Source organism: Triturus cristatus, chromosome 4_2 (assembly GCF_964204655.1).
Source record: "Triturus cristatus chromosome 4_2, aTriCri1.1, whole genome shotgun sequence".
NCBI lineage: Eukaryota > Metazoa > Chordata > Amphibia > Caudata > Salamandridae > Triturus > Triturus cristatus.
The window spans coordinates 47,506,762-47,529,975 of record NC_140586.1 but is presented as its reverse complement, the minus strand read 5'-3'; the positions used below and the strand labels follow the sequence as shown (position 1 = coordinate 47,529,975).

Below are 23,214 nucleotides of genomic sequence, written 5' to 3'. Positions count from 1 at the left end.
TTGGCGCCTACACTCAGGAACAGCCGCATCACTGCTGGCAAGTGGCAACCCCTCTCAGCCAATCCTGGCGCTGCTCCAGCAGCGCCAGGATTGACTTAGAGCAGGGTTACTCGCCACCCGCCTGCCCATTAGGAGACCGAGGTTTGAGCCTTTGCTCAACACTCGCTTTCCTAATGGGCATGTGCCAGCCACAGCAGACACTAGTGCGCATGACTAGGCATGGCGAAAAATTTGCCGACCTTCTCCAGTCATGCGCACTTGTGCATTGTGCTGCTGCATGCCCCTGGTGACGGTCTGACTGACAATGCATGTCAGTCAACATGGCGCCGGACCGCCCACCCCCTTCAGACTCTGAAGGAGGTGGGCTGTCCGACGACGTGCTGACTGACGTGATTGTCAGTTCTCCCTCGGCGTCTCTGAACTTAAGTAAACTGAGAGTTTACCTAAGTTCAGAGACGCAGAGGGAGCTGCGGGCGTGGGCGGGGGGGCAACGCCCCAACGCCCCCAATGGACGCACCGCCACTGCTTTTTAGCCCAATGGGCCTCTGAGAGGAAGTAACAGTAATTCACATTTACCTTTTCCTGACACCCAGGTGCCTATCTGTGGCCGGCGCAGTGCTTGAAGTGGCAAAATAGAAGTGCCGGTACCCTGTACCAGAGGACCTGCTTGTTTCTGAGAAGTGCCGGTACTCTCCAATTAAAAGTATTACCTCACTCTTGAGAACTGCAGGTACTCTCCTTCTCAAAATAAAAAAGTGCCGGTACTCAGGACAGGACCGTCCCAATTTAAAGCCTTGCGCCTTTTCTATTCTTTGCTTTCCGGTTCCGTCTTGTACCCTAGTTAATGCATTCCGTCTCCGACTCTCAGAGATTTCAGGTTTGCCACATGTATTCGTAAGTAGCTCACTCAATCTAGTGTTTTGCTTAGTACTATAATCCTCCTTTTTAAAGGGATGGTGACGGTCAGGGCCGTAAATCCCAAAATGCAAAGCTGAACGAGTGAGCTGCTGAAGAATGGACCTGGAATGTCATCAGAAATTGCTTGAAGTCGGATACAAGTTCAGATTTACACCAAACAGGAGTACTAACAAAAAACCCAGCAGTAGTTTGGTTGATTTTTTATGTTTCATTTTCTTTGGGGTCGGGGCTCACTTTGGGGACACTTTGAGTAAATTCAGCATGGTCCTAGATCTGATGACCTTTCTTGGGGTGCAGCAGCCGTGAGTTTTTTGTCCTAAAAAGGAGGTGTCACCAATAATCGTATAGTGCTCTTTTGAAATCTGAAGGAACAAAGTCATGAAATGCTTCTTCATTTCAGATAGTGTCCTGAAGTTTGGGATTCGGGAAGGCTTCCTAGAAGCAGTGAGAACAATCCTCACGTTTCTGCTGTCCCAGTTTCCTCTCTTTTGGAGAGAGATGGTGTTGACGATGGACTGGGCAGTCGCGTGCCCATAAGGTCTGTCATCGGTCCACTCGTGACCATTGGTTTTATGTGTATATGTGTGCACGCAGGGCTTAAAGTGGGGCAGGTCTTGCCAGGGCTGAGCACCGGCAGTAATTAGAAAGGGTGGCTGAACGGGTTTCTTTCCGGATCTATATTTAGCCCCTTCATTTACAGAGCCTCAAAAGGATCTGGAAGTAGGCCGCTTTTCCCCTCTGACCCTTGGTTGGATTTTCTTTCAGCCTTGTATTCCTGTTTGTTTGCTGGCCTCTGCCCTCGTTTGTTTGCAACTTCCAGCATCTCAGGCAGCATGCCGACTCCAATAATTTGTGAGGCATAGGCACGACCACTGGAATTATGTAGCAGGAGAGGGCAGGGCCAAATTATGTGGCATTGTTGACTAAATGATGCAGCAAGAAAAGGAAAATGATGTGGCATAATGCAACCCTATTATTCATTATTTTTACTCTTGTTAACACTGTCAGGGGATAGTTTGCACCTCATTAGTACCAATTTAACACTTAAACAAAGCACTAACCAACAGACAGGTGAACAGTCAACCTTTGCAAAGCCCCTTTCACTGTGTGGTAACACATGTTGCAGAGTTTTTAGTAACTTTTGAACCAGTAGAAGCATTTTTTTGGTTAAAATCTGTAGATTATACAGCAGATGATGGATTATGTGGCAAATGCGGCAGCTCTATAATTATGTGAAAAACGCAGCAGCCGCACAATTGTAGAACTCCAGCGGCCCTGGGCATTGATTTCTAGAATCACTTGATTTAGATTATGCCCTCAAATGCATTGGCCACAACCCTTGTAAAGGACTCCTGGTCACACCTTTTTGGCCACATCCCTCCTAGAGACCGACCCAGGTTTTTTATTTCACTGAAAGCCCTACCAGGGGCGCTCCTCCTAATGACGAGGAGCTCCCTCCGCCCCCCTGCTAAAAGATGAAAAATAAAATGATAACAAAAGCATTTTGTTTTCATGTAATTTTTCACTGTCTGACAGCCGAGTCTCATGCAGTTGAACAGTGGTCTAAATGTTCTAGCAGGGGCGTAACACAGGCCCCCCGCAGCCCCCGCGGTTCTGGGGGGCTCCCAAGCTGCAGAGGCCCCCCTCAGCACTGTACTCAGGCCTGACAGCTCTGGATTAAATCCAGAGCGGAGGCCCCTCTGTCTATCTCGCAGGGGGGCCCCTTCAATTTTCGTTATGCCACTGTGTTCTAGTACACATGCACGTCTTATAGAAGGAAAATGCAATAAAACCCAGGTGCCATTTAGCATGTTTACCAACTATGCGCGAGCGCCTCTCGTCAGAAAGTGCCACTAAGTTTATCGGTTTGAGTGGAGAAGGGGCAGGCAGCAAAAACGTATTTTTTTTGTTGCTGTAAGATGCAAAATGTATTTATTGATTGTGTTTTGTGAAGTGTTGCTTGCTTCTTAGGGGCCTATGCACAAACAGTATTTTGCAGTATTTTGCAGAATGTTTAGCAGTACTGCAGTAGTACTACGCACGTTTCTCAGAATGCTCTTCACATAAGTACTCACAAGTGGCCAAATTCTTAGGGTGGGCCTGGAGTATAAGATCAAAAGCTCTGAGGCTTTCGGCCAGCTCCTTGCTTCTGAGCTAGCATTGATTTTGCAAATACACCATGGTGAAATATCTTGAAGCTGAGAGCTGGAGAGTTGGGGCGTGATTCTAACGTCTAGCTACCCTCTGTATATAACAATTCATCATGTTTATCTTTTTAATTTTCATTTTTAACTCAAGCTCGTCGGCTATCTACAAATTTAATTGTAATTTTAACTTTTTAGGTAATTTATGTGTATTTATATGTAATGTTTGTAAATGTGCTTTTATGACTTAATTGCCGAATAAAGCTAATTGAATTGAATTGAATAAGTACTCACGGCGGTCTTCACCTCCAACTCTCCTATCTCTTATGTGCAGAGATCTCCCTGACTGCGGGGATCTCTGCACTCATAAGTTTACCTTTTAGTAGTAAATGTGGGATGGGCAGAGGAGAGTGGCTGGAAATTGGGAACTACTTACTACTAGGGGAGGGGATAAGAGAGAAGGGGGGAGTTAAGGGGATTAAGGAAGGGTTTAGGAAGAGACATGCACCCACCCACAAAAGAGTAAGCCCAGTGCTATTCAGTAACTGCACTTCTTTAGTTACTACAGCCAAAAAGGACCCAAAACAGTAGCAAATGCACTCCAACTCAGAGTTGGAGTAAGTTCTGCACCACACAGGGCTGCTCACATGTATTTCAAAACCTTTCCATACAAAATATTGGTGGCAATAACACTGCCTGGATATTGTGGCATTGGTGCCATTGTCATAACATATGATTTGCTAGGATTGGTTGACAAGTCTAGATCTTCCATGAACACAACAAATTAGTCTATTAAACGTTTAAGTCCCAGAGCAGTCCTAGACAACAGGATGGCGTTGTTAGAGCACAATAGAGTGGGTATGAAATGTGACCTCACATGCGGGAAGTCCACATTCATCAATAATAGAGAGCGTGCCAACTTACTAATATATAACTTCAAAAGGATTGGGACCAATATGTAACCCTGAGGCATACCCCACCTAACTTTAAAAGACTTTGTACAGGAGACATCACTATTGTAATGCACCATTAAAGACATATCCTGGTGCAGGTCACGTGGAAAATACATAATGTTACAATCCACCCCCATAGATAACATAATTTTTCCAAAGTTTAACTCTATTTACTCAATAGAAGGCAGAAGTGAAATTCATGAATGCAAGATGGAGATGACGTAACCTTGCGTTCACGTATTTACTCACCATCAAGTGCAGGTTCAGACATTGATCCCTAGTACTGATACCTGGTCTAAAACCAAACTGCAAGTCGGAGAGGATTCCATATTCCTCCGCCCAAGTTGAGAGTCTATTGAGAATTTCCCTCCCCACTACCTTGACTACTGCATCTATTAAGGAGATGGAGCTATAACAATGGGGAGCTGCCCTATCACACTTTTTGAAGACAAGGACAATGACTTGGGTGGGCCATCCACCACAGCAGCATTGATACAATAGGCCGAGAGCGGGGTCCAAAGTTCAGGTTCACTCAAAAAGAGGTCAGTGTGGATCCCGTCTGGGCCTAGAGCCTTATTACTAGACAAGGCCAAAATGGCACGTATTACTTCCTCCACAACCACAAACAAGGTGGAGACACCCCTTAGGGTAATTGTGTTTTCAGGCAAAGCCTGGAGATTTATATTATATATTGCTTAAAACTGATTCACCCAAGTCTCCGGTGGAATATGATTTAAAAAGGGGCAATTAAGAACTTATTTTGTGAGGAATCTGAAAGTAGGTCTTGCCACGCTTCATCCTTAATCTCTTTTCCCCCTAAGAATCTGGGCTTTATTGTCTCCCCTACAGCCAGCAATCAGGTATGTATCCCTAGGATAATCTCTAAGCACCTGTTTAAGTAATGTATGCGCTCTGGCACAATTTTTATCAAACCATCTCTGCGTCTTGGGGGGCCAACGTGGATAGGGATTGTAAGCAAAGATCACCGAAAAGCCCCCAAGACTTCTGATGGGTTAGTTGAACCCCTCCGACATTGCTCTAGTTCCAAAGCAGACTTCCCTTAAGTGTGCATAGAAGGCTACTGGGCCACTTCGGACCATTTTAGTCTTCTCCCTTGGTCACTTGGTTTTATACCTATGGTATTGGACTTGCAATAAACCCTTTCATGCAGGAGGGTGAACCACACCCTCAGATAAATAGGGTTGTGGTCACTAAAACCAATGAGGTGAACCCTAACTTCCTCTATGTTATTAAATACATTTCTTGATACCAGAATATAATCAATCACTGTCGAACAGACCCTTCCCGTGAAGGTTGGGGGTAGGGATTTTGGCCCCTGCAAATCGAACATATCAAAAGCACAAAACAGATTAAATTCAGCAACAAACACATTTACAAGGTCCCTCAGACTCGAGTGCTCAAAGTGGAACTTATTATCCTGCAGGAGCAAAGACTTTGAGTAACACAAACATGACAATAACCTGAACATGGGTGTTTTAATTCATGCCATAGTTCAAAAGCACTCCTGATGGGCTCTGTCCCTATTTAAATAAGGTTGGTGCGTGGGTGAAATGATAAAGGTTGCTACCCTTTCCTCTTCTTTGGGGTTTTGTGCTGATTTCAAACTTTGCTTTTAGATAAATGTTAGTGTTTTGATTTTAGATTGATTTGTTGGAAGGGATGGGGCGTGCACTAGGAATGTGCTGGGTTATTTTCCTACTTTTTACCGGACTCTGCAATTTTTCTGAGACGGGTACCCGCCGTCCATCTTGAGTTGGCCATCCAAAGTTTTCATTTGCACTCTAGTTTAAGAGCGCATCTGATCACCCTCACACAGCCCTGCCCCTATTTAACCAAAGGCAGTGCATAGACCTGCATAGCGGACACGCCGCTGGCATGCCAAAGGCAAGCCCGTCAGTGCCCATCCTCCCTGAACGGGGACAGAGGTCAAAAACACGGCACCCTTTACCTCAAAAATTCATAGGTGGTCTTCCGAGACCTAACGCTCACTGTGTCCCAGGACCCTTCCTCTCTGCTATAACAAGCTAGTATTAGGAGAGAGATTATACCTATGCCCCAACTGTGGTTGGTGCCCAAACTTCACGCAAGACACCTATCTTAATACGTATGATGTTCGGACTTCTGAGAATTCTGGCGACAGGTTAATGAAGTTTCAGTTTGTTTTGCTTAACTGACGCTCTTTAGCCAAACACTCCCCTGGAAATTTTTGACTTCATAAGTGACTATAATATTGATACTCAGTTTCTTACTGAAAGCTGGCTTAATGATTCCTCCTCGCCTGATATTGCTCAACCTATCCCTGAACATTATAGAATCCTTATACAAGATCGAATGCGTGGGCGTGGAGGTGGGATTGCCATTATTCCGAAAGCTAGCTTCATTTGCCCTACTGAATCTCTATCTGTCCCCTATAGCAAAGGCTTAATTTTTTCATTTAAATTAACGGAGAAGTACATCATCTAAGGTGCTTTAATATATCGTCCCCCTACCCTTGCCAGTAGGTGGTGCTCTGTTATTTCTGACAGGCTTGCTCTGTTTGTTATGAATTCAGTTAATTTTACCATTTTAGGAGATTTTATTATTCATGTCGATGATCCTAATAAGGGCTCTGCTATTGCACTGACTGATGACTTTCGGACTACTGGCTTATAGCCTCTTGCACATTCTTCAACTCACATTACGGGTCACACTCTTGATGGAGCCTTATCCAATCTGACCTGCCTGTTGGCAGACAGTCCGATACCGTTGCATTAGAAGGATCTTTCTTCAGATCCTTAATCACTCCCGTTCCATGGTTCTGGGGAACCTGCACCTGGCTTGGTCAGGCGTTATCGTCAATGGGCAAAGCTGAATTTCGAACTGGTTAGTACGGACTTGCGGAAGGAAAGCCCAATTACCACAGGTACTCTAGATAAAGATGCTGATGCCATTGTTGATTGGATTCGCTCCTCCATTGATGGCATGTTACCGTGCAAAGTAGGGACGATTAAACAGCAGTGTGCATCCTCCCCCTCTTTTAACAATTCCTTATAATTACTCAAGACAGTTGGAGCAATCATGGTGTACAAATTATGGGGAGGAGGCCAAACTTAAAATGAGGGCAGCGGCTAAGGAGTATGCCCACCATGAAGCACGGGTGGATTACTACTCACAGCAAAAAAATGTAATGCTTCTAATTCTTCCAAGGAGCTCTTAGTGATTGTGAAATTTCTGCCAGGCCCTCTGCAAGCTTCTTCGCCTATTTCTTTCTTTCAGACTAGCTGCGAGAATATTGCAACATTTTTGGATACCAAGATCGATGATGTCTATTTTTCCGTGGCCGCCAATGGTGATATGGAACTACTAGTTAATACAGGCATTTATTGCAACTCTAGCTTATCACAATTTAGATGTATAGATCACGAGATACTGGAGTCATTATTAGGATCCATTAAATCAGGCTCCCCCTGGGATCCTGTTCCTTCCAAACAGATGATTAGGATCATCAGTGTGCTCTCTCCTTACTTATTGCAGCTTATTAATACTTCTCTGGAAGAAGGTAGAGTTCCCTTTGGTTGGAAACATGCCACAGTCATCCCTTTATTAAAAAAAACTCACTCTAGATACTAATGACTGAACAAATTTTCGTCACATCTCTCTTCTACCAATCTGTGCCAAGATAGTAGAAAAGCATGTGAATAGCTACGTTTTTGAAAACTTCTAGGATGTTGCACCCTTCCCAATCTGGCTTCCACACTGGCAATAGTACAGAGACTGTTCCTTTAGGTGATGTTGAGCATCTTAGAAAACAAATCGATCATGAGGGCACAGCGGCACTCATTAGCTAGATCTTAGTGCACAATTTTACACAGTATGACATGCAGTTTTGTATCAGAGGTTGAGAGACACTGACCTCCAGGATTCCTGGCTCTCCTCTTTTCTGCAGGACCGCACCTTCCAAGTCTCCTGTAAGTCGCACGAGTTTTCTTCCTTCCATCTGCCTGGCGGGGTTCCGCAAGGCTCTTCATTAAGCCCAACATTGTTCAATGTATGTGTCAGGCCTCTCTCAAATCTTGTTGAGTGGTATGGCTTAACTATTTTTTATATATGCAGACGATACACAGATCATTGTCTCGCTTAGGGATTATACAGAAGATGGCCCTACCAATCTTCAAGTCTTTTTGTCTGAGGTAGCTGGTTGGATGAGGCGTAACTCTCTTAAACTAAATGGAGACAAAACCGAGGTACTGATAGTTGGGAATCAACCACAGCTCTAGGGTTTCCAGCTGACTTGGGTCCGCTACCCATCCCTTTTAAGGCTGCAAAAAACGTGCATGTGTGGCTGGATCATAAACCCTCTATGGATATTCAAATTTCCAAAATTGCTCCCTATTGTTTCTAGCTACTTAGATGCCGCAAGAAAATTCTCTAGCTCCTTCCATTGACGGCACAAAACCTGTGGTCCATCCCTTGATCATATCTAGGCTGGACTATGGCAATGTGCTTTATTTGGGAGCTTCTAAAAAAATTATGAAAAGGCTTCAGTTGGTGCCTAGACAGTCTTCCTTCACCCCCCAACTTCATTCCCTACACTGGTTGCATTGGAGAAGCGCATACACTTCATAACACTATGCTTTATGCATAAGCCTTACATGGGAACGGCCCATTATATCTTAAGAAATTGGTGCATCCCTACTCCCCTTGATGTAATTTTTGCTTGGGATGTCAGAATCTTGCCACTGTGTCCTACTATCAATCCGTTATGCCAGGCGGCAGGTCTTTTTCTTTTATAGGTCTGACTTTATAGAATTCTCTTCCCTAGAAAATTCGTAGCTGCCTGTCATTTTAGGAGTTAAAAAAATTGTTGAAAAACTGGTTGTTGTAAGCCTCTCTGTCTTCATCTTTATGTTTAGCCCTGGGAAACTCTTTTGAGTAGCCATGCACGTTAGAAGTACATATTGATTGATTGATTGATTGATTGATTTACTGATTGATTGATTGACAAATTAAAATCCCCCGTTAATTTTGTCCAGTAGTAAGACAGATCTCTAACTTGCGTAGTGCTTAAGAACCTGTGTAGTGCAACCAAGTGCTCTGAGAAGGTGGCGCCAGAGATAGCATTGTAAAAATTAACTACTAGAAAACCCTCCCTTGTCTGGGAACTGTAAGACCACCGCCTGCAAGTTTGATGACTCAGTCTTGTAGATGCTGAGACTTGCATGGAATAGATACAGTCATCAACAGTAGCAAGACTTCTTTAGGCCTCCCAGCCGACGAATGAGTTGCAGGGACAAAAAATTGTCTGGAAGCCATTCAGTGCAAAAGAACAGCTAGTTCCCCATGTCTCTTGTAGGACAATAACATCAAAGGTCGAGATACATTTTAACCACTTCAGGTCTGTTTTTTTTTTCCTTAAGCCAGCAGTGTTCCAACCTAAAACGTTTAGATCACACTTACAAATCTCAGAAGAAGATTTGGGATAAGAGAGGGGAACAACCGGGGCAGAAACAGACAGGGGCGGATTAGTCTGTAGTCACTCACTGTCCACCAGTGTGATGGTTCGAAACGGTTTCAAGTCTGGAGAGTATCAAGTCTTGGTATGATCATCGACTGTCCTGAGGGGACAAAGTCAGGGGTTGAAGCCACAGACCCTGATACCTTTGGCACACATCAGTCACTCATGTCCATGTGGGAGGTAAAAAAAAGCCTAATGGTAAAAGCTTGATAGACGATGCCAGATGATAATGCTCATGAGTCCTAGCCAAAGGCGGGCATCCACCCTCTCCAGGTTAAAATTTACCACTACACATCCCCATTCTCACCTTTTATGGATCTGGCCTATCCAGGGCACTTGCCGTACCATAATGACAGAGTGGCTGATCGAGACGTCGGCTTCTGTGAGGGTACTCAACTAGTGAGTAACCTTGTTCTTTAACTGGGTGAAGTTGTCTACCGTTCTTTCCTGTAAGCATAAACGTTGCCCAGTCCACCACATAAGGAGGTGCCTCAGGTAGTAAGTTAAAAATGTTACTTCTCTGGGAAAGCCTTTCTGCACCTTGTCTGCTAGCCCTGAGCAGAGGCTCACTTGCCAATCTATCCTACGGCACTGAAGCCACACTTAGTAATCTCTGGCCTGGGCTCAGAGGGGCTGGCAGGGGTCTGGCCATAGATGAGTGCGGCTCCAGCTCTTCGATAATAGGGTGAACCACCTTTTAAAGGCCATTGAGCTCTGATGCCCTTGGACTAGGACCCTAAGGAAGAGGAATCCCCTGCTGTGTCCTCTCATCATGTGTCTCCCTCGCACTTTGATCCGAGATCCAGTGACGCAATAAAGTTGGGCTGATATTAACAGAGCCAATGAGCCCCACCTGTGTGATGGTAGCGACTGCTTTCTGAACCTCTGCCAATCTGGATAAACATTCATCCAAACTAAGGTCAATCAATGCCTTGAACCTTGCCAACAGGCTGGTCAACATGACCCCAAAAATTATGGCATCTACTTGAGTACAAGCTCCATTGTTATTCTTATTGTTTATGAGCCCTGCAATTTACGCACCTCACCAGGGGGCGTTAAAAGCTTTGGTGGCTGCTCCTTCCTTTTCCTTTTGAATCCTGGTGGGCCTGAATCAGGAGGGGATGTATTATCTAAACCCCCAATAACTTCCTGAGGATGAGGCACAATTGCACTAATTTTTAGCTTTGCACCCCACTTTAAACCTTCCTTGGTGCCATCAATAGTAACTCCAGCTCTAGCGTTGTTCTGCTTAGTCACCTGATCTTCCAAAGAAATAGGTGAATTGGTGTTTGCTACGGCTTTGTACAAGTCAAGTTCTTCCTCAACCGTGGTAATTTCCTCAGTAATTGCCTCACCGCAAATGTTAGAAAGGTCATTAAAGAGCTTTTACCTGTGGCGCCCTTCTGGGTAGACAAAATGGTGGGACAAGTAGTGGATGACTTACATTTTCTCATCTCCGGTTACTTTATGGGTATCTCAGAGAAAAACGTGAGAAGGTGAAAAATGACAGAGGGATGGTTGAGTACGGGCGCAGACTGGCACGGTCTTCGCCGGGACACATGCCTGGGTGCGTCCCACGCTGAAGGGTTCTTGGCAACCTTAAATGCACCAGACCGGGGCGTTGGTGAGTACCCCACCTCCACCAGTAGCAGGGATTGATGGGCCTTAAAGTCCCGGCCCTTCTCCTTTGTGGCATCCCCACAAATATCAGCTACAAGAAACCATCACTCCCTTTGACAATTCATAATTGTCTGAGGAATCAACCACACACTTGAGAGATCTGTGAGTCTATTAGTAGGCCTACAAATCCAACAGCTACTGAACCTCTGACTGAAAGCACCTCCAAGAACCTTTTAACATAGAGTAAGAGTGAGAAAGCACCCAGACATATGCATGTGAGATAGCATAACTGGAAGAGCATCCGCGAGAATGCAGTGCCCCAACAGAGAGAATGAAGCCCAACTCCCCGACAGCAGCGTCCAGAACCATCAGTATGCTGATAATGCCCAACTGCCCGTGGAAATCTCCACTCATCAAGACATTCAGAGACTCAAAATCTTCCTCAGGCTCATTCAGAATTGGGTGTCAAGCACTCATCTTAAACTCATCCCGATCAAGACACAATTCCCTCTATTCACCAATAGAAACAAGCGCATACAAATTCAAGCATGAATGTCAAAAATGACCCTGGATTCCTCCCCCTTCTCCACTGTCCCCCAACCCAGGTGAAACCAGATGCAAAATCCTGTGGCTTCGCCCGGGTAAGTGGCCTTTCCATCAAAGAAGACATTTCCAAGAAAAGCAAGATGGCAAGGTATCAGCATTCCCTCCTGAAGAATGAAAGAAGGGACACGTTTTCTCCTGAAACCTAGGTCAGAAGTACAGTCTAAGCCTTGGTCCTCCTGCACATGGGGAGAGGCAGCGCCTTCCACTGCCGTCTCCCTGACACCACACTGGCCGCCTTGAGCAGCGCGTAGCCACATGCCGAATCCAAGGCCTGAAGAAGTCCAGCCAAAGCACATCTGCCCTGAGAAAAAATACACCAGCCCCCCTCTAGCTCCTGATCATTTTCAAGCCCCATCACAGACGAGGCCACCAGTGAGGGAATCTAGGTAGGGTACTGAAAAACATTTGCACGTGGAGCACACAGGATGTATCCTGGAAAGTCAGCAGGGAGGCAGACTGAGTAGCTCTGGAGTGCTTCTGAACTGACTCTTCCTGTTGACTTCAGTTAGGATGCTAAGCCTGGAGTGTTCCTGCAGACAATGTAGGGCCAGTGGATTGAATGCTAGCTATAAGGCCACACAGTGGGCTGTGCTGAAGGCCGCTATTAACCACACAAATTCATTTCCACATAAAGTGCATCAACCATGTGTGATGATGTTCATTAAAACTCAAAGGAAACAACGAGAGAGGAAGGGAAATTAGCTAAGGAGCACTCTTAGTCCCCCAGGTCATATAATCAAAACAACGAAAGAGTGTGCCTTTCTGAAAAGAAGTGCGAAAACAAATGCAAAAACAACAGTTGATGGACTTCTGAAAACAAGAGCATGCATGTAGAATCCAACTAGGTTCTTTTGAAAGCCCTCACTCACCAACCTAGTTGGTGACATGCTTCATCATCGGGCCCCACCAGGAGAGGCCGAATGCCACCCTGGTGTGCTTCAACGCCAGAATAACTGCGAAGCTGGTTTTGTGTGAATTGTGATAAGTGAAAGTGAGTTAAAAATGTCTAGATTGTGTCAAAAAATCATTTTAATAATTGGCTAATCAGACATGGATAAAAACGAAATGTGGGATACAAAAACTGAATAAATTGTTCAGCTACATCCCCAGGTGTAAGGTCAACATGTTTCTGCCTATGTGTGATGATTAATCAGGCATTCGTCAGGACCAGAGTAAAGTGAACCTCGGCGGTATGGGCGCGCTAAGGCCCACCCTAACCAGAGGTTATGAGTGTGAAAAAAAGTTTTAAAACTTTCTTTGTCAAGTAATCCTCATGTTGAGAGGAACAGAGTTTACAATAGGGTGTAATCACCTATCACACCATGGGTTTCGGGAGGGGGGTGGTGGCAAAATGACATACCGCCTTCGCTGCCAGGCACCCGCTCGGTACCTGTGTCGTTCCTCTATTGACCGGACCCCGCTGGTTCATTAAAACTCTCCTACCCCAGGAGAAGATAGCTTTACAAGAAGCTGCTTTCCAACGCGACCGCTTTCTCCTCTGCTACACAGGCTTCATTCCATCAGTGCCCAAGTGTCTAAGAGAAGGAGTAGGCCCTGCGCTGACCCCTTGTGAGTCACACCAGATGGTATCTCCTGAAATAGACACCATATTCCACCCCTACACCCTTAATTACACAACCCCAGACGTTTCTCAAATGACCTCATTTGTTCCTGTTGCAGGAACCTACAGGGTCCTTGCTTTGGACAGATTATTTCTCTGCAAAGAAAGAGACATAATTTAGATCTCACTTTAGACAGGTTATTTCTCTGCAGAGAAAGAGACAAAATGTATATCTCAAGCCCACAGTGTTAGTTTCAGACCTTGTATTGCATTTAAAAGTGTTGGCCCTGTCCAAGTCAACCAGAATGGCAATGCATGCAGGCTCTGTCTGCTTTCAACGCTTTGCCTGATAAGGACCTGCTCTGGAGAGGCGCTTGGCCAGGATCAAGGAGTCTGTGCCAGTGACCACAAACCTCTTCTGGGACTTGCACCACAAGGCCCACGGCAGAGGCCTCCAGTCCTGGATCAAGGGCTGGGACTCCTACCAGAGGGGCCGCGCCAAAGCCTCCGTCTGGGCCGGGATCCAGGCCTCGGACTCCCACCACGGGAGCCACAACAGGGGCTTCCGAGGGAGGGCCCAGGGCTGGGAATCCTGCTACAGGGCCCACGTGGGAGGCCTTTGACCCAGGGCAGAGCGCTCTGACTGCTGCTACCAGGCGAGAAAAGAGAAAATGTCCTCATCTTCAATTCCCAAGCTTAGTGCTGACAAATCACAGGAGTCCTTCAAGTTACCTGGACCGAGGGGAGCATTCTGCTTGAGGGGAACAGGTGTCTCAGCCATAGCTCGTCCTTGGATACAAAACATTGATGTTAACGGATTTTTGAAATGTTGAGATAGCTTAGTAGGTTAATGCACCAGCTGAAGAGTGTGTGCTCAACGGCTTCAGGTCACCGTCAGTGACAGTCAAAGTAGGGCTTACTCTGCCTTTCATGCTTATGAAATAGGGGAACTGGGTAGGCTAATTCGGCAAGCAATGGCTTCACACGGCCTTTGGTTCAGGGGTAAAAGGGCCAATCAAGCTGAAGCTGGCATGATGATGCGACGTGCTCGCGTGGACAGGTGTCTTACCAACTCATCAGTGACGCCATGGGCTGATTCAAGGTGTGACGTATATCATGCACTACATAAAAAGGGGATTTCGGGGGTCCCCAATAATTAACCCCCCTGCTTAGCCCCAGGCATATGACGAAAGAGGACCCCAGCCATATGTGGACAGTGCACCAAAGGTCGTAGGTCAATAAATGATGGGGAAAAAGAGAACGCCCTGTAAAAATAAACGTTTTGAATAATTTGGTGTTTTCGAAATCCAGCAGCGTTTACCGTTTTAGTGAAAGGCCTAAGCTATCCCAGTGGCCATTAAGAACCTTTGCTTGTCTCGGAGAAGTGCTCTGTAAGTGAAGTGTGACCTGCTTTGTGAGAGTACAAATGCCCAGCATGAAATCCAATTGCCCCACAAAGCAGCCCTCGCGAGGCGGTGGAGGTAAATGATCTGTGTCGCTCGCGGACTCTCACTTTTAATTATTCCCAGGGCAGTGTACCCAAGCTAATGTCCCCACGGCGGGGCACCTTTGTCAAACTCTGCGGAATTCAATCGGCAATGAAATAAAAGCTCACTCTCTCTTGCACTTTTGTGCGATACACTTTTGTCGACTGCGTGAATTTGTTGACTAAATGCTCAGTTTGGTCGGTAGTCTTCGTTTTATCATACAAAAGTTACATTTTAATCGTGAAAAATTGCACAAATAATACGTACACGATTGCAACTTTCATGGCATCGAATTATGGTTGAAAATAAGTACATTTCCTTCAACAAGACTGGAGAAGTTCTTCAATTTAAAAAAACCGAGATTGTTTTAAAAATTGTGCAGAGTACTGTCAGTATTTAAAATTGCTGAATTCCGCGAATGAAGTATTTCCATATATTAAAAATATATTATTGTTAATCTGTTATTCAAAATGACATGCTACGTACTTATATTTTGTTATCTTTCTGTAAGAATCTTGAAAAGTGTGAATGAGTTTTCAAATTCACATTAAATATGCACAAAATGCGTGGCTCCTATTGGTTTAAAATGACTCTACTTTCAGAATCTCCAGGGCACACACGGTACAGGTGCGTCGGCCCCCCGAGCCCCACAGGCTTGAGCTTTGCAGATTTTATAAACCCCTTGAAACTGCCAGACTATGAAAATGTCTGCGGCACGGAAAAGGCCGTTCAAACATTTTTATAAAGTAACGTAATTCTTGCAATGTTTGGATACCCGGAGAATTAGTAATCTAGAATTCTCCACTGCAGGAACTGTAAGTGAGCTTTCTAGTGCTTTGAAGTGACCTCCAGTCAACATGGCAGTGCAAACAAATACATACATAGCTGGGACAGGCAGGGTGCGATAATTATGTAAGGGCTTTATCACGTTTCAGAGCGATCTCCGAGCCCAGGTGGCTCCTCCTGAGTCAGCCTGTGCCAGGGTGTGAAAGAAATACTACCTTCTAAAATAAATAACCACCGAATGACCCTGAGGCACGCAACCCTTCCTCCAGAGGGATGGGCAGCACCCCTGACAGTTCAGGTGTACCTGTGAGGAGAGTGCTACAGCTCCACTACCCCCTCCGAGAGGCCCCCGGTGGGACCCCTGAGAGTTGACGTGCACCTGTGAGAGTGCCACAGCCGATCCGAGAGGCCACCGGTGGCACCCCTGAGAGTTCACGTGCACCTGTAAGAGTGCCACAGCCACTCCGAAAGGTCCCCGGTGGCACCCCTGAGAGTTCACGTGCACCTAGTGTGAAGAGCAAACCGGTGGGACCCCTGAGAGTGCAAGTGCACCTGTGAGAGTGCCACAGCCACTCCGAGAGGCCACCGGTGGCACCCCTGAAAGTTCACGTGCACCTCTGAAGAGCAAAACGGTGGGACCCCTGAGAGTTCAGGTGCACCTGTGAGGGTGCCACAGCTCCCCCCCCCCCCCCCCCCGAGAAGCCATAGTAGCTGGCACCCCTGAAAGTTCACGTGGACCTGTGAGAGTGCCACAGCACCCCCCCCCCCCCCCCCCGTGAGTGGCTGCGAGTGTCATTAAGGGCAGTGGCAGCTCTGAGACCAACCCCACATAATATGAGCGCTTCACAGATTTCGGTCGACACCACTCAGCTGCAGGGAAAATGTATTAAAATGCTGCTGCCCTTGCCTTACAACAAGAATGACGCAGTTTTGTTCTTGAAAACCGCATTATATTTATAACGGACTTGCCTGCGGTCGTTCATGAGCGCTGAGAATCCCTGTCTGGGCAGCCACGCGCTGTATTACAAGCATAATAACGCGTTCCATGCGGTTCTCACGTGCGGAGTCATGTTTTTGTGGAAATGTAAGACGAACAGTCACAGTACCCTCTACTCGTGGTGCCCATTTTATCGCCCTCAGAAGGATGAGCCTCTTTTTCTCGCCATTTCGTGTGCAGTTTTCTGGTCGTGTATATATTTCCACGATTTTCGCTTTTAATGTTGTTAGATTTGCAGGCCTCAAATAGATGGGTGTACAGGGGAAAGATTGCATAATAAAAAAGGGCACTCGTTGTCTAAATACTCTAAAACATCTCCCAGGATTTGAGGAAGCATCAAAGGGCCCTGCTAAGTTTTTAAAAAGAGTAAAGCCAAGGAAGGACCTGTTTGCACTGGGGGTAAAGATGTGGGGCTGCTGCGGGATGCTGCTTCTATGCTCAGGAGGTTTCCCAGCCCCTCTTCACCGATCTCCACAGAATAGCGGCCCACAGACGTTTGACTTCCCCATGTCCTAACAGCCCCCAGCCCACTTTTGTGCCTCTGAAATGGAGTCCTCAGCCTTCTCTGTACCCAGCATGACCCCTGTCCCTGTACCATCCAAGGCTCTGTCCCTGTGCCATCCAGGACTCTGTCCCGTCCTGGTTCTATTCCAGACCTCAGGCCAACTTTAAAGCACAGGTGCTGACCCAGACCGGGAAACTGATAGAACAAATGTCACGTTTTTTTGCAAAAGATCTTCCCCCACAGTGGTACTAAATCCGCTATGTGTGTGGTAGTTTATCAGTAAACGCACAATAAGCCCAGAATGCAATGTCAACGTGATTTATTATTCACGTGTTATTTTCACAGCGTTATGACAGCAAAATTTGAAAAATCAACGCAGGCCGCGTAAGGTGCAGAAAGTGCTCGCTGCAGACAAATGTCTACTATTTTCATCCAAATAACTTGAGGTATCCGGAATTAGTCCAACTTCAACAAGGACGTGTCATTATTTAAGTACAGTAGGCGGGATAGCGCCGTGAGTGTGTCGACGTTTCAACCCAAAAGTTGACATTGATTTCTGGGGCTTATTCTGCATGTATGGATATACCACCATTTAGGACCACTGGGGAGAAAAATCGTTTATAAAAAGAATAAAAGTGACCCTCGGGACCTTTGTATTTGTTCTATCAGTCCCCTTTAGGCCTCAGCTGAGAGGTCTCCATTGCCCCAACCTTCCTGGTGCTCTCTTCCGTGAAGGATGAGCCCCAAGGCGCTTTGGGCCTCTGGGGACCGTTTCCCCTTTGCCCATCCAGACTCAATATCTTCCTGTTTCTTCAATGAAATGCCACCTCTGTTACTGAGCTGCAACCAGGGGTTTTAAATGCTCCCCGTGGTCTGCCAGTAAAGTGCTTAAGAGTACATTGACGGCATCACCAGGTGCCCCTAAACGTGCAGACCTATCCATATACAGTTGGGAGTCTTGCTGGAGGACCAGGACAAAGGACCAAGATCAAGTAATGTGAGAGTGCACAGGACCTCCCGGCTTCCGGTACTGACATTACGTCTCCCAGAGGTGGAAAGCTCCCGCCGAGCCTGCTTTTATGCTCTATGATGGATGCTGTCCTCCTCTCGCAGTGGGCGGTGGGAGTCTCTCTGTAATATGTGCACGGCACTTGTTGGGCCCTGTATTGGGCGGCATGGTGCTCTTTCATTTCATATCACCTGTCGGAGGTGATGGAGGCTTTTTTGGGCAGATTTCATGTTCTACTTAAATCCTTCTCACCCCCCGTGCGTGGGCAATGGGATGTCCCTGTTCACCGAGGCACTGTATTCTCCCTCACCTCAACCCCGAGCCGCAGGTGCAAGTATCTTCTTGAGGTGTGTAAGAATCCTCTGGGCCGCCACCCCTCCATCACAGATCATGCTAATAACATTACACAGCACGCGGTCACACTTACCACCACCTCCCGCTGTTGTTCACCGCCAGCGTGTTGGACAAGGAGGAAAAGGCCAGAATCCAGAGAGTTTTCAGTCCCAGCAGGAAACTCAGCGGCCTCATGTCTGCGAGCGGTGGGCTTCTCTACGCCACGAAACACGACCCTCGGTGCGCCTCTAACCCACCACTTCTCACAGCAACACCTGGGGTCACTGCATGATGCACGTAGACGAAAAGACAATGCAGGAAAACTCGCACTCCCAAAAAAAGTGTGCAGTTCAAAATCTGATCCTGTGCAGTGACCGGCCTCGGGGTCTCCTTCAAGCAACAGAGGGATGAGTTCCCAGCAATCCGAAGTCTGCCCGTGGTAGGATTCAGCAGTTCTGTCCTTGGTGCGGGCTGACGGTGCAGGCTCACGCGTGGATCTCGGCTGAAAGACAGAGCATCTATCTGGCTAGCGCATCTAATGGTCCTGTGTTCTGCAGCATCACCCCAGGATCTTCCCTACATCCCTGGCTGACCCTGCCTCTTATAGACTTTGCCTGCAGCATCTCCATCCAGGACGCAGCCACCAAGCCCTCATCCCAAGACAGCCAGGCGAAGGGGGGGCCGGGGGCTGCTGATCCATTTAGCGTATGTGTGTGGGGGAGCTGTCTGTCCATCAGAGAGAGAAGGCGGGTTGGGCCCTAAGGGGGCGCGGATAGACAAGAGACAGGGTAGGTAGAGAGGCTGGCACCACGAGACAAGCTGGAGGTGGATACGGACAGGAAGATTAATGCCTTGAGTGTGCACACAGCGGACCTCTCCCGTGCCGCCCACAGAGGACCACTCCGTTACCGCGCACTTGCGCATCACTCATGCGTCTCTGCGCGCACAGAGAGCAGAGGCACTCGGGCAAGGAAGGGAGGCCGCCCCCTGCCTACCTTCTCTGCGCAGCAATCTCCATCCCCCCACTTTTCAGGCTTTCCTTAAGTGCCGCCAACACAGATAGGACAACACTCACTTTTCTCACGTCGTGATCTGAGTGATGAGAACACGAGCAGAAGTGTGTTGGGAAGGCAGGGATACCACCCCACAGATTCAACAGGTTGTGTTTAGAATGTAATGACACCACCCAACAAACCGAGCAGGTTGTTTGTTTTCAGAGTGACGTTGGGGTGCCCACCCGTCGGCACGAGGAGAGTAGCTTAGAAGGTAGACGGAGCTGCGTTGGCTGAAGAGAGAGCGCGCGCTACCTCACAGTCTGCACCGCACGTGCGTCCAGGGCACTCCGCGCCCACGTGACGAGTGCGCAGAGCGCGCGGAGGGTCGCACGCAGACAGGGCCTGCAGAAGTTCGGGGCCCCGGAGGCAGGCAGTCCTTCGAAAGGCAGGGAATCCCTCTTCCCGCGAGGACACCTCCCGCGGGCCCCGCCTCAGAGCCCCAGTGCATCTCCCGGGCGCTGCCCGCCTTGGAATCTCCTCCCAGGGCTTCTCCCCTCACCGCAAAGCGTTGGAACCGTCCCCGAGGCTCGCGCTGTGGCTTTCGCCCCCTTCCAATGTGCGCATATTTATATCTATAGAATTCTTTTTCTCTTCTGGCTGCAGTGTCTGGAGACGTCATGCTGAAAGAGTGATTTGCCTGCCAATATTTTTCCTGCTGTGGGTGGGTGCCCTCTTCCGCCCGGGCTGGGTTTGGGGGAGATCAAGTGGGATCTTCCGCAGGCACTAAAAACAGATGCAACCGGGCAGGGCCTGGCTATGTCATGGGGCGCTGCCAGGGCTCCCCTCCTGGCACCTCTCGGAGCTTTGATGTGCCTGAGACAATGGCGGGGGTAAGGGGCATTCAGCAGTAGCTTTGTAGATGAGAGAGAAAAGCTTCCTGTGGGATCGCGGGCATGTTTGGCGGATGGCATCACCCTCCAGGCTGGGACTACGCTTTCGGGGGACTTCACAGGGCTGGAAACAAACGGAATTATGGAGCGAATTCCAGGCGTGTGTCGCGTACCTATTTAGAAGACACCGAGCAGGGCACAGCCAAGGGGCACAGAGGTAATCAGGTAAAGGGTACACATGCTTGCATTCCGTGAGGGGCAGAGGGGGCACTAGAGAGCATCCGGCGGGGATGGAAAGTGGGGACCTAGAACCCTCGGGGAACTCGTCAGAAGGGGCTCAAGGCCTGTAAGGTGAGGACGGGTCGCCAGGGACCATCAAGGGAGGGCATCAAGAGAGGGCATCACTTTTGGCTCCGGTGGGCATCAAGAGAACAGGGATCACTGGGGCACAGGGAGACGTTAGGTGTAGCGTTTCAAATATCAGGGATTCCAATTGGTAATTGAGTAGTCAGTCATTCATTCATATTCAGTTGGTATCATATTTCAATGGGCGTACTCAATCAATCAGTGAGATCATGACACCAACATATTTTATTTAAAGAAGTCGCAATGTGTATTTGATTCATACTCAGAGGTCAGTGGCAATCGGATAATGACAGAAATGTGCGGGCGAGGCAGTGCTCAGTGCGCAGGATGAAGTTAACTTTTAGTGATAAGGGAAGGAATAAACACTTAAGATAACATTGAATCCCATGAGTCCAAAAAAAAAGCAAATGGACTTGCATAAGAGAGTTTCACGTAAACGGAAAGAAGGACGCAGGCGTCCCTCAAATAAGGGCTGCAACGGTGCCCACAAGACCAACAGGTCATGGGATCAGAGATAGCACCAGGTGGAGGAGGTACAAGAGGCTACCAAGAGGGTGTCACAAAACCCATCAGGTGGAAGGACCCACATGGGCACAGGAGTCTATCAGGCCAAGGTGGCCAAGAGTGGGCAATATGCCCATTATCTGAAGGGTCTTTCCATGCACTCCCCAAATCCTGGCTCTAATCTCCCTGGCCCAGCATTTTGATAGTATAGTTTGATACTTGTTGTGTTTTCATTATAGATCGAATTGTTTTTAGTCAAAGAAAAACAACGTTTTCTTCTCATATTCAAATACGTTAAATTTATTTCTTGATGCATATATAAGAAAAAACATGTCAGCATGATCATGTCATGTCATTTAAATTCAAGCAATATGACTGCACATATTTGATATTCAGGATTTGGTCACCTCCTTAATAATCAATTCCATTCCGCCATGCATTTCAGGCCCAGGTTTTGCCCTTCATCAGGGCATTACCAATTTCAATTCTCTGTAAAGCGAATTAAAAACAATATAAAGCTATCACCTATCATTCCACATTGTGGAGAGATTAAAGAATTCACATAATGACTAGTCATTAGTAAATAACTCACTTAAACATCTTTGTTACTCTAAAACCAGTTCTAATAATTGTACATCTGATTGTACTGAAAGAATATTAGGGGTGGCTCAGTTTTTCAATGACACTCCCTCATACGCACAAAGGTACACAAATGTTAGTATCACCCACTTTTGAACCCAAAGTTGGATACGATTAGGTATAATTGTGCATCAATCCCAAATAATAGCTTTAACAAATCTGTCTGATCCTTTTGCTGTGAGTAACAATGTACAAAAAGAGTACCTCAATTTTATGATGTGTTGGATGGAATATCACTCAGTTATTATTATTTGTGATTTGTAAAGCGCATGGCTACCTGTAAAGGTTTCCCAGCGCTGGCATCCTCGCACAACCTACCAAAGTTACAAAAGCCACCAGAAACTATTACTGTGAAGATGGGATCAGCCACGTTTTAAGCTGCTTACGAATGAAGTCAAAGATTTGCAAGCTCTTAGCGATTGTGGCAAGGTGTTCCACTGTTTGCTCACCTATAAGCGAATGCCCAGCCATCTTGGCGGGTTCCTTTTATTCTGGGGGCTTCTGCTAAGTCCATGTGACTGGAAGGGTGCTGTCATTTAGGTGTATACCAGAACACCAAGGATCTAAGTTATAACGGTCCTGCATTGAAAAGACATTTATGCAGAAAGCATAAAGCTTCAAATTGAACCTGACGTTTATTTTGCAGCCAGTGAAAAGTGTGTAACATACTGGCTGTAGCAGTGAAGCGGGCGGATGGAGAATATGGTCCGGTACGGCCAACCGCCCTCTCCTCCCCTCTACTATGACAAAACCAATATAGACATTTTGTTTGGAATAGGGGGTCGTTGACCCCCGATCGTATTTATTAACAAACACACATATTTGCACTCAAATATACAATTACGCAGAAATGACAAGACAGGATTCGGTACATTTGCTTCATTCCTAGCTTTAACAAAACTCTAATACATAATGTTCCTATCCTAGTCTAAACATATTGCTGATCACATTCCTGCGTATTCCTTTGGGTCTACGGCAAGGTTAACACGCTGGCCCCTCCCCCTTTAATCCAGATTGTCCCGCGCACCCCAACCAGAGTGCGCATGCGCAGGGGGCCCAGCTGACCCGGAAGTACTTCCCCCAGGCAACCCCCATACGTTCAAGACTTACTCCATAAAGGGGCCATGCAGACAGCGCAGCTTACTTACGCCCGCGTGCGGGGTGGCCAACCAGCCAATGGAAAGCGTAACCCCCCTTTGGCCCAGCACCGATCCAACCAACCGGTTGTAACTGCCCCTGGAGTCTGGTGAGAGCCACATGTCCCTCCCCTCTGGGCGCCCCACTTAATAAAGCGCCCCAAAAGATTAGTCAATTTAGTCTGCCCAACCGATGACCTTACGGCCCGACCCGGAATACCGCCTAAAACACGACAAAAAGGCATTTATA

The 23,214-nt window shown here is 47.1% G+C and overlaps 1 protein-coding gene across 1 annotated transcript in view; it reads right to left on the bottom strand.

Annotated features, from left to right (window-relative positions):
• WNT1 (Wnt family member 1) overlaps positions 1-19,364 on the bottom strand; it is a 67,891-nt gene extending 48,527 nt beyond the window's left edge. The window contains exon 1 of the mRNA XM_085600027.1: positions 18,529-19,364. Coding sequence (XP_085456153.1) covers positions 18,529-18,629 — 101 coding nt within the window. The 5' untranslated portion in view covers positions 18,630-19,364. The remainder of the gene's footprint in view (positions 1-18,528) is intronic.
• Positions 19,365-23,214: the final 3,850 nt, after the last annotated feature.